This window comes from Papaver somniferum, chromosome 6 (genome assembly GCF_003573695.1).
Source record: "Papaver somniferum cultivar HN1 chromosome 6, ASM357369v1, whole genome shotgun sequence".
Taxonomy (NCBI): domain Eukaryota; kingdom Viridiplantae; phylum Streptophyta; class Magnoliopsida; order Ranunculales; family Papaveraceae; genus Papaver; species Papaver somniferum.
The window spans coordinates 82474751-82486626 of NC_039363.1; the positions used below are offsets into that span (position 1 = coordinate 82474751).

Sequence of the window (11876 nt, forward strand, 5' to 3'; positions counted from 1 at the left end):
ACTATATATAAAATCCTATTTGGAATCATTAAACTTGATATTTAATCATTCTTTTATATTTTCATAGGTTGGAGCCCACAACAAGACTTACTTTTAGGGAAGGTATTTACATCTTTACACTTCCAAAACATCACAAAAAACTAAACTTTACATCTTCATTCCCCAAAAGAAAGGGAAGTTATAAATCACAGATAAAGCATGAAAAATTTGCCACTTAAAAAATCAAGGTTACCACGAAACCGCTTTTCCCTTTACTTTTTCTTATAATATTTTTATACATTTATTTGAAGTTGTGGATCGCATCTTTTGATATTTTTTTTGTTTTAGTTTAGTTTTTCTCCGAAATTTCGATTTTTTCCCCGTTTCCTTAGAGCAAGGGCTATGGAACGAGGGTTCTCATTCAATATGAATGAGTTTCACTTGATTTGGTCAAATTAGGTGCTGCTATGGAGTGAGAACACCCACTCATTCATCAAAAATTACCCACACACTCATTGAAACGAACGAGTAGCCGAATGTCTTCACTAAGCGGCTGAAGTTTAGCCGTTTGGGGAAAAAATATTTTGAACGGCTAAAGATTTGCCTCCCAAACACTTTTATAGTTTTTTTATTTACTTAAAACTCTAAAAAACGGGTCCCACATGAATTTTATTAATAAAAAACTCTAAATATACCCAAAACGGCTAAAGGTATGCCGCCTGGGTAGTTTTTTTTCTTATTGAGCGACTAATGATTAGCCTCTTAGCCTATTTTCTACTCATTCCATAGTGCAAAAACAACTCTTTCACCCAGTCTCTCACTGGATTCGGCAATGAATGAGTGCAAAACACACTCATTCCATAGCCCTTGCTCTTAGTAGACATAAAATTAAATTCCTTCGACACGGTACCATGTCTTAGGTTGTGAATTTGTGATAGACACGGTACCATGTCTTAGGTTGTGAATTTGTGATAGAATGAATTGACTAGTCGAGGAATTTAAAATCAATATAGAAATTAAACATAAGGCGGCATTTTAGGTTTTATATCAAAATTGATGAGGTTAATTGTGTCTTTTGGCGATTAGAAGAGTACATTTCACAAAGATTGTCCAGGTACTCACCTGTCTTATTTTCGGGAGTTAACATTGTCTCCTACTCATCCCACCCCGTAGAAAAGGGTTTTGGTCTTTGGTCTTTGTCCGGGTACGAGATATGTCTAAAGCGAAAAATGTCACCTCGACTTTACCCGATGACCTCTCTATAATTCACTGTGTACCTCTGATCATCACCAGATTCCAACATGCCAAAAGGTACTCTAATAGTACTGTACATCATTACCAATAGGAATTAAAGGTTGGGAGAGATAGTTCTCCATCCGGCCGGCGTACTCATAACTCTCTATCTTTTACCCACTCTTTTTTGTAAAATGGAAACCAAGTATAAATCGCACAAAAACAAACATCAAAAGACACGACATCCCATAATATATTTCCACTACGATTTAACATGATAGGTTTAAAAGTAACAAACAAAAAATCACAATATGCTTCAAAAAAAAAAAAATCACAACTCATGGGAGACACAGTATGAAGTTCCCCCCTCTTGCAACTTAAAAAGTCGCGGGAGTTTGAACCCGGACCTGTTTTAAAACCATACAGTTACAGAAGAAGGCCTAGTAGGACTTACAAATCCGCAAAGTAACATAAGATCGCCGATGAAATACAGTCAAAATTTAAAGCTTTTCATGAAAAAAGGTATATATAGTATTACAAGGAACCCAGACTTCTTGATCTTTCATCTGGTCTTCATCTATCCAGCTGAATTCTGCAAAAATTTCAAACTCTAATACAGAGTTCATATAACATCACTTCCAGATAAGAGAAGGACGAGGTGTTGGAATGGCTGAATCCTAACTATTCCAGAGTAGAGGCTAAATCTTGAATAACAAACGAAGGGCCCGTGAAGATATGCTCTCCCAACTGCATGGTACACAACCTGATACCAGACCTGCCACCAACAAAATAGATTAAGCATGGGAGGCGCTCCAAATTCCTGCGTACATAAATGTCCTCCTATGCAACAGAAAACTGTATACTACTAAATATTCAGACTTTTTTGGTTGCCGTGAATACTAATCTGTTTAGTCCATGAATTTCCAATCTACAGTGAACCTTCATGTTGGACTACAAGTGAGTTTATCGAGATTACATGGAAGCACTTTATTTGGATAATGCTACATATCACAAAAAGGAATTTAACAGTGAATTTTATCACAAAAAGGAATTTAACAGTGAATCTTCCTACTATATTACATGGAACGGAGTATTTTTGTTGTTTCCCTATTGACTATAATCTAGTAATGTTTATTGAATCATGCCACAATGATTTTCATGATTCTCAAAATAGTATAAGAAAATAAAATGCGCGTGTACCTTCCGGAAGTATCAGAGATATTAGATGGATGTATATTAAGATAAGTCCATGGAGCCTGATTGGCCAACCGCGGGCTCCAACAGTGGCTCTGACATGGAGAATAGATCACAAACTTGGGCCAAAGTAGTCAACATTTCCCCATTAGAATTATTCTCTTGAGGTTCTTTCTCTTGGGGTTCTTCCTTGACAGCCTCAGGTGCCTTTTCAGGATTAATGAGACGTTTTTTGTACAGCATATCCAATTCGTAAAAATATGGGCATGTCTTTGCATTTTCCGATCGCTTTTTGCCACTACTCGCTGCTCTCTTGAAGTACTTGTTGATATTTTCCCATTTCTCTTTACACTTCTTTGCAGTCTTAGTAAACCCCATTGAAGCCATTCCCAGAGATATCTCTTCCCACATTGGAATTTTTGCCGCACCAGTTCGGAATTTATGCTCCATTGCAGTTCGAAGGGAGATTAAGGCTAGTACTTCATGTTTAGGCCATCTCTTGAAGTTTGCATCTAACATATATTCTGATCCTTCAACCTTTTGTTTTTTCTGATGACTCTGATCATGTAAAACTATTTCCCTACATAATTCCGGAGACTGCGGGATATTAATTATCTGCTGCCCCGTGGATTGTGGAGTATTAATTTCCTGCTGTCGCAGGGGTTCCGGAGTATTAATTTCCGGCTGTCCGAAGAACTTCCCTAAGAACGAAAGGAGAGCTAAACTTCGCTGAGTATCTTGAGCCCTCCTCTCCTCCTCTTTCCTCATCCTCTCCCTTTCAAGATTCCTCCAAGTCTCTTCTCTCGTAATCCTATCTTTCTCCTTCTGCTCAATCGTCTCAAGTAATACCTTATACATATCCTCTTGCTTCTTCATCATTTTACTCACCAAATCCTCAAAGTGATCTTTAAGTTCGTTGCGGATTTCTCTCTTTCTCTTCCTACTCAAACTTTCACCAAATTCATCATCCACATTTTCATTTCCAGCATCAGAACCAAATTCATGTAATACAGTATCAGCCGAACCCGAGTGTGTTGTTTTCACACCAACTTCTTCTTCCATTCGACTCACATTTGGTTCTTGAGTAGTCTTTCGAATTGTATCCTGTAATCTGGTTTGATCAAAAACAGGTTTTTCATAATCAGAAGGATAAGAATTATCTAAATTCTCGAGCTCACTGAAATACTTGTAAATTCTACTGCTTTCGCAACATTCAACTTGTAATGATAGTGCTCTGGTAGTAATTGAAAACGTTTCTGAATTTCTGTTCACAATTATTAGGATCTCTGTGGTAACCCATCTGTTCAAGTTTCCTGGTTAGGATTTAGAAATTCTTTAGAAAAATCTTTCCATGTAAAATGAAAACCCCTAAAATCACAAAAATTTACATAGACAAAAAAAAAAAAGAAGCTTTTACCTGGAAACAATTTCCCAAAGCGGGCCTTTAGGGTTTGAAGAAACCCTAAACTGAGAATCCATTTCCGACCGAATTTTCAACAAAGCTAACGCCTCTGACTGCGGCCACCGAAGATTTTCACTATCACCACCAACAGCATCGACACCAACTCCACCGCCTCCATCGTCTTTCCTCGGTAAGTCATTTACCGGTGAGCAAAACCACTCCTCATTTTTCACATCAGGTGAAATTGAGTCAAAATTTGCAGAACCGTTTGTAAATTCAGTAACAAACTGATTATTTCTAACAGGACGTAGTTTCTGAAGAGGTAAATCTGACCGAAACTCGATTTCTGATGAAGAAGGTGTTTGTTGATAATTGTCTAGTAAATTATTTCCGGTTACTGAAAATGGTGAAATTTCTTCAGATAAATCTGTGAGTGACATCGAAGAAGAAGAAATGAAAATTTCCAGAGGATGAAAGTAAAAAAATAATGGAACTTTTGAGTGAAGATTAAACTTTGAAAGAGAAGAGGAAACAAAAAGCGGTGAAATTTTGTGAAATGAAAAACTTTGTAAGAGTAAAGTAAAAGAGTAAATAATTTTAGGGTTTTGTGTTTGGTAAACACGTTGCACAGTGACAGTAAAGAGTTGGTTTTCACATTTGTCTCTCATCTTATCTAATGACGTGTCCAAATATTCACCGTAATCCGTAAACTCTATTGTGGACTGTTGAGTGAAATATCTGGCGGTCCAATACGAGAGTATTGTACACTTATACGAGCTGAATACGACTGTGGGTTTTTCTCACCCAAAGTCTTTGTATTAGTCTCTCTCATCAATAATATCTTGAATCAAAAAACAAATGTAATCAAAAGTCTAATCCAGGTTTTGGAAGTTAGATGTTTAAATCACTCTGTAGAACTTCTTCGCAATCCTATTTCAAAACCGTGAATTATTGTGCGATTGGAAATTGAAGAGTTTGCATTCTTGCTTCTACAATCAAAACTAGTCGTCGCCCTACTTCTGGTATGCTCTCTTCTTACTCGGGGTATTTAATTGTTAAAATTACCTTTATTTTTGTCCTTCCTCTTAATCAAAAAGCTCTAATGGACTGTTTATTTTGCTGTTGTTGGTAAATTAGGTTTTACAGGAAGAGTTAAAAGTTCTTTCAATACTAAGAAAATGTCAGTTTCGTCATCATCATCTGTAGTGGAACAAACTGTGTCTGAAAATGGTTTTGAACCTGTTGAGTTACTTAATGCAACGAATGATCATTTCGATGGTGTTATTATTGATATGAATAAGCCTATGGATTCTGACATTTTTGTTTCTTCGCTTCGTACTTCAATATCGCATTGGAGGCAGCAGGTACAACCCAAGCCACTAGATTGCAACTGAACTATAAAAAATTGACTTGATTGTTTCTGGTAATTGAATCAATGTTTATTGACCAGCATTGTCTGAATTCTTATGAGCGCGTTAAGCATTGACTTTACTGGCATATGATATGCCAGCTTATGCTCATTGAATATTGCAACTATGGTTGGATACTTGGAATGACTTGTGCATGAGTAATGATCCACATTCAGTATGTCAAGTCGCTGTACATTCGAACCAAAAGATTGTATTACTAGCTTTCAGTAGTTTTATTGCTATCTTTTTTATTATTGACAGGGTAAAAAAGGTGTGTGGATTAAATTACCAATTCAACTAGTAAACCTTGTTGAAGCTGCAGTCAAGGTAATTGCTTTCCTTCCCGCGTTTCTTTTCTTATATGTTTGTATACTTCAAGTCTGTTATGTAATTACGTTGTTATGCACTTAAGTTCTTCCATGCATCTTCGATAGTAATCTCAGTCTCACATGATGCGTGCTACCTTTCAGCATTCTTACACTTATCTTCACTGAAAATTGTAGGAAGGCTTCTGGTACCACCATGCTGAGCCAAACTACTTAATGCTCGTATATTGGATTCCTGAAACGGCTAACACACTTCCTATCAATGCTACACATCGAGTGGGTATCGGTGCTTTTGTGATGAATGATAAAAGAGAGGTAAACCATGCCACATATTTGATATTTCATGGTAAGCATTAATTTCCCAATTCTTTTGTGAAACTGTCTCCTCGGTCCCCACTTTCTACTTTGGGAGCCTCGGTCCTCACTTCCTACTTTGGGAGATTTGTGTTCTGCAAAAGAAGTGTTGTTTGTTGATTAAAGTTTGCTGATCTTTTTTATAGATTCTAGTAGTTCAGGAAAATAGTGGAGTTTTCAAGGGCACTGGTGTGTGGAAATTCCCCACAGGAGTTATAAATGAGGTATGAATCTAAGAATTGAGGAACTTATTTTATATTCTTAAGAAGCCACAGCGATTTTAATCTGTTCATCCCTACGTCAAACTCTTTGTTCAACAGGGTGAAGATATATCCATTGGGGCAGTAAGGGAAGTTAAAGAAGAGACGGGAGTATGTGATGGAAATGCAATCTATCTCATTTCAAGACACAACTTGCAACCATGTGAAATCTCTATATAGTTTTAGATTCTAATTTCTTCTAAATTTTTTGATTACCTGCATTTACAGATCGACACGGAATTTGTGGAAGTCCTAGCATTCATGTGAGGAATTTACTTGATCTTTGATTTACGCCTTTAAATGGTTCATTTTTCAGTCCATGCCTTTGTTTCCAGTCTCTGGACTTAGATTTTCTAAATATGTTACCTACTGAATTTGGATAATGTGAATGATCCCAAGTCAAATAAAATCATGTCCCAAGTCAAATCTGTTCATCCACTGGGTGCCATTCTCGGGTCATTTTATTGTTGTGCTTCTCATTTTGACCACAGTTTTAGAGTCTTTAATGCTGTTAACCTTGTCTTATTTTACAGGCAAAGCCACAAGTCATTCTTCCATAAGTCGGATTTATTTTTTGTTTGCATGTTGCGTCCGCTCTCCTTTGACATCCAAAAACAAGACTTAGAGATTGAGGCCGCCGAGGTAAGTCATGTTCAATTATTCATTAGTAGTTGAAACTTGAAAGTACATAAAACCTCATTTCCTGTTGAATAACAGTCTTGAGATTAACCAAAAATATGCATCAACTTCTATATATTTAGGATTAGAAAACATGCTGTAATGGTTGCTTAGAATGTTACAACTGTCAACTTTTGAACAATTCTCTAATTTAACTGAGGGTTCTCTTATTTTTCTTTTCATTTTTCAGTGGATGCCAATTGAGGAATTTATGGCTCAACCTCTAGCGAAAAAAGAAGGTCTTTTAAAGTCGATGATTGACATTGGTCTAGCGAAGATAGATAAAGGATACACAGGATTTTCGTCAGTTCCCACAACCTTAAGTTTTTCTAATCAACAAAGCTGCCTGTATGTGAACAGCCGCGATCTTTTTCATCATAATCTCTAATAATCAGATTGGTGCTCTGGCAAGAAGTAAATATGTTGCATCAAATTTTTCGTTATGGGTAAGCAAGACAATAATTGTACCAAGGTGTGTGACATTCCTCTTCTGAGGAGTGTGTCATGTTTCTGTTTGCTAGTTAAACAGCGCAACTCCGACGAAGAAACTGTTCTCTTTTATTCTCGAGAAACTCAGAAAGAGTAAAAAACAACTGGACACTAGGTAAAGCTCCATCACTTAAGGGTGACCCTGTAACTTCGTAACACTTCTTTTGTTTTCTGTTTTTGGGATTCTGGAGTCCTGGAAAATCCCAATTCCAAAGAGTTGTTTCCTTGCAGTGGCGTTAGAACCGCCGCAGCTGCTAACACAGACTTATTGTTGACTCTTTCTACTAGTAAAGCCATTCATGCATAACACATCATTTGTTGGTTACCTTAAACCCACTGAATTGAAAATGAGTAAGCTTATTATATGAAGCCAGAATAGTAATAAGCTCATCTGTTGGACATTTGCACTGATGAATAAACTATGAAGTCTGAACCAATTACCGGCGGGGCTGCTAGGGAGAAATGAATTTCTGTCACTTTCATAGTAAGGCATATTCCATGTCATCTGATCAGAGATAAGGGGAAGAAACAAATTTCCGTCTCTTGCATAATGAGTCACACTCCACCTCTATCGATGGATTTGACAACAACTGTATCTGGGTGAAGTAACATTTACAATTCTTAATTAGTGTTAGGGTCTTTAAGTAAATTTGGCGGAGTAACTGCTTCCACTAGATAAGGCCTTCATCAGTAGATTGCATATATGACATAAACAACATGCTGCAAAAACATAACCAACCAGAGTGGATGCACATGTGTATATAATACAGTAACTTCAACTAGTATTAAAAGCAGTCCTACAATTGAAACCTACCACCTAATCAGCAGTTCAGTATAATGGCTCTCATCAGTGGCAAATGGGTCAAGGTATGTGATTGTTGATCATTCCATCAAACTTCTCCATCATGTCTCTGGTTTTGATTTTGATAGATCATATATTAGCTGTTTACATGCATGGGCTTTTAAAATGATTGCACAAAAATAGGTGAATGTCCATATTTCTTTTTTTAAAAAGAAAAAGAAAAGAAGTATGATATTTCTTTGATGTTTATGTTATGAACCCTATGATGCTAATTAAGATTTTATCATGTCATTAGTTTTGATTTTGATAGATCATATAAGCTCACATCCATCAGCTTTTAAAATGATTTCCCAAAATAGGTGAATATCCATATTTTTTTTTTAAAAAAGAAAAAGAAATGAAATGATATTTTTTTGATGTTTATGTTATGAACCCTATGATGATAATTAAGATTTAATCATGTCTCTGGTTTTGATTTTGATAGAACATATATTAGTTGTTTACATTCATGAGCTTTTAAAATTATTGCGCAAAATAGGTGGATATCCATTTTTTTTTAAAAAAGAAAGAAAGAAATATGATTTTTGATGTTTATGTTATGAACCCTATGATGCTAATTAAGATTTTATCATGTCTCTAGTTTTGATTTTGATAGATCATATATTAGCTGTTTACATTCATGAGCTTTTAAAATGATTGCGCAAAATAGGTGTATATCCATATTTCTTTTTTAAAAAAGAAAAAGAAAGGAAATATGATATTCCTCTAATGTTTATGATATGAACTCTATGATGCTAATTAAGATTTTATCATGTCTCTAGTTTTAATTTTGATCGATCATATATTAGTTGTTTACATCCATGAGCTTTTAAAATGATTGCGTAAAATAGGTGAATATCCATTTTTTTTAAGAAAAAGAAAAGAAATATGATATTTCTTTGATGTTTATGTTATGAACCCTATGATGCTAATTAAGATTTTATCATGTCTCTAGTTTTGATTTTGTTAGATAACATATTAGCTGTTTACATCCATGAGCTTTTAAAATGATTGCGCAAAATAGGTGAATATCCATATTTCTTTTTTTAAAAAGAAAAAGAAAAGAAATATGATATTTCTTTGATGTTTATGTTATGAACCCTATGATGCTAATTAAGATTTTATCATGTTTCTAGTTTTGATTTTGATAGATCATATCTTAGTTGTTTACATCCATGAGCTTTTAAAATGATTGGCAAAATAGGTGTATTTCTTTTTTTAAAAAGAAAAAGAAAAGAAATATAATATGAACCCTATGATGCTAATTAAGATTTTATCATGTCTCTAGTTTTGATTTTGATAAATCATATATTAGCTGTTTACATCCACGAGCTTTTAAAATGATTGCGCAAAATAGGTGAATATCCATATTTCTTTTTTAAAAAAGAAAAAGAAAAGAAATATGATATGATATTTCTTTGATGTTTATGTTATGAACCCTATGATGCTAATTAAGATTTCATTATGTCTCTAGTTTTGATTTTGATAGATCATATATTCGCTGTTTACATCCATGAGCTTTTAAAATGATTGCCGCAAAATAGGAGAATATCCATGTTTCTTTTTTAGAAAAGAAAAAGAAAAGAAATATGATATTTCTTTGATGTTTATGTTATGAACCCTATGATGCTAGTTAAGATTTTATCATGTCTCTAATTTTGATTTTGATAGATCATATATTAGTTGTTTACATCCATGAGCTTTTAAAATGATTGTGCAAAATAGGTGAATATCCATATTTCTTTTTTAAAAAAGAAAAATAAAAAAAATACTCCCTCTGTTTTTGGAAAAGAGATACTTTCATTTTTTCAATTTGGCCTATTTTTAGGCTAAAATGAAAAAGTGAAAGTATCTCTTTTCCAGAAACGGAGGGAGTATGATATTTCTTTGATGTTTATGTTATGAACCCTGTGATACTAATTAAGATTTTATCATGTCTCTAGTTTTGATTTTGATAGATCATATATTAGCTATTTATATCCATGAGCTTTTAAAATGATTGTGCAAAATTGGTGAATATCCATATTTCTTTTTTTTAAAGAAAAAGAAAAGGAAAAGAAATATGATATGATATGATATTTCTTTGATGTTTATGTTATGAACCCTATGATGCTAATTAAGATTTTATCATGTTTCTAGTTTTTATTTTGATAGATCATATATTAGCTGTTTACATCCATGAGCTTTTAAAATGATTGCACAAAACAGGTGAATATTCATATTTATTTTTTAAAAAAGAAAAAGAAAAGAAATATGATATTTCTTTGATGTTTATGTTATGAACCCTATGATGCTAATTAAGATTTTCACCCTCAATTCCAATTAGCTTGAACAAAAGGGAAACACGCCTGAAGCAAGAAGTTCACACGCTGTAATAGTGGTTGGACAAAAGGCATACGTCTTCGGTGGTGAATATACACCGCGTGTACTAGTTGATAACCATGTCCACGTGTTCGACATCCAGAGTCTCACTTGGTCCGTAGCTGATGCTACTGGTGATATCCCACCACCGCGTGTCGGCGTAACTATGGCTGTTGTTGGTGGGATGATATATGTATTTGGTGGCAGGGATAAAGAGCATGTTGAACTGAACGAGCTATATTCGTTTAACACATGTACAAAAAAGTGGACTCTACTTTCTTTCGGAGGTGCGGGTCCTCCGAATCGGAGTTATCATTTTACTGCATCCGACGATCATCGGGTCTATATTTTTGGTGGTTGCGGTGTTGCCGCCCGATTGAATGATTTGTGGGCATTTGATGTTAGGGATCATAAGTAGGTTACATTTTCCTCACCCGGAGAAAAGTGTCCCGGCAGGGGTGGACCAGGTTTAGCCGTTGTTGGTGGTAAAATATGGGTCATTTACAGGTACACAGGGAAAGAAATGGATGATGTACACTGTTTTGACCCGGTGAAAGAAGATTGGACGCTGGTGGAAACAAGTGGTGACATACCAACAGTTAGGAGTGTGTTTTCGACGGTTAGAATTGGAGGACATATATATATTTACGGGGGTGAAGTTGATCCAAGTGATCTAGGACACATGGGTGCAGGGCATTTTGCTGGAGATGGATATGTTTTGGATACAGAGAAAGGAGCTTGGAAACGGCTGGGGGATGGGGCAGCACATGGTGATCATCCTGGACCTAGTGGGTGGTGTGCATTTGCATATGGACGTTTGGGTGGGAAAGATGGATTGTTGGTGTACGGTCGGAATTCACCAAGTAATGATAGGCTTGATGATATGTTCTTCTTCACACTTTTGATTTCTACTACTTAATGCAAGTGCGAAATGGCGGTATGGGTGTGGGGTGTCCAACTTTTATGTCTGCATGTTTTCGTATAAATAAAATGTGTTGCTGTGTTTTGTTTTTTCTTTTTAGGGAAAGGTTAAATTATATTAATCAGAAAATACAGTACGAAATATTCATAAGCTCATTTTTCTCAAAAATATTGGAAATAATAGATTTTAAAACCCTTAGCTGAAGTTGGACTTACATGTGTTGAAGATGCTTTAGACGAGCGGCAGAGTTATTTTTCATGTTTATATACTTTACCTGAGCAAATTTACCTGGAAAAATTACCACAAGCTCATGTGAGAGTTGAGTATGGAAAGAAGAAGGATGTGGAGAGAGTTAGAGTCTTATGAGGCTTGTTTGGGATCTTCCTTGGTGCGTGGGTGGCGACTTTAATGAGGTCAGGCTTATGCAC

General features: G+C 35.3%; 2 protein-coding genes and 1 pseudogene across 2 annotated transcripts; 2 read left to right on the top strand and 1 right to left on the bottom strand.

Moving 5' to 3' along the window:
* Positions 1 to 1441: 1441 nt before the first annotated feature.
* On the bottom strand, positions 1442 to 4371 carry LOC113288178 (trihelix transcription factor GTL1-like). The gene is made up of 3 exons (XM_026537134.1): positions 3824 to 4371; positions 2413 to 3517; positions 1442 to 1987 (listed from the first exon to the last, which is right to left on the bottom strand). The coding sequence occupies exons 1-2, from the start codon at positions 4246 to 4248 to the stop codon at positions 2449 to 2451; spliced, it is 1494 nt and encodes a 497-aa protein (XP_026392919.1). The 5' UTR covers positions 4249 to 4371; the 3' UTR covers positions 1442 to 1987; positions 2413 to 2448.
* Positions 4372 to 4652: 281 nt separating this feature from the next.
* LOC113288180 (nudix hydrolase 2-like) lies at positions 4653 to 7633 on the top strand. Its single transcript, XM_026537135.1, has 9 exons — positions 4653 to 4830; positions 4946 to 5172; positions 5479 to 5544; positions 5721 to 5858; positions 6044 to 6121; positions 6218 to 6268; positions 6386 to 6420; positions 6691 to 6799; positions 7026 to 7633. The coding sequence occupies exons 2-9, from the start codon at positions 4987 to 4989 to the stop codon at positions 7221 to 7223; spliced, it is 861 nt and encodes a 286-aa protein (XP_026392920.1). The 5' UTR covers positions 4653 to 4830; positions 4946 to 4986; the 3' UTR covers positions 7224 to 7633.
* Positions 7634 to 7774: 141 nt separating this feature from the next.
* On the top strand, positions 7775 to 11646 carry LOC113288179 (annotated as a pseudogene).
* The last annotated feature ends 230 nt before the right edge of the window (positions 11647 to 11876 follow it).

Coding starts and splice junctions, on each gene's coding strand:
- LOC113288178 (XM_026537134.1), bottom strand. CDS start 4,248: ATGTCACTCACAGATTTATCTGAAGAAATTTCACCATTTTCAGTAACC. Junction 3,518..3,823: donor CTTTGGGAAATTGTTTCCAG/GTAAAAGCTTCT, acceptor TGATCAAACCAG/ATTACAGGATACAATTCGAA.
- LOC113288180 (XM_026537135.1), top strand. CDS start 4,987: ATGTCAGTTTCGTCATCATCATCTGTAGTGGAACAAACTGTGTCTGAA. Junction 5,545..5,720: donor TTGTTGAAGCTGCAGTCAAG/GTAATTGCTTTC, acceptor TGAAAATTGTAG/GAAGGCTTCTGGTACCACCA. Junction 6,269..6,385: donor AAGTTAAAGAAGAGACGGGA/GTATGTGATGGA, acceptor CTGCATTTACAG/ATCGACACGGAATTTGTGGA.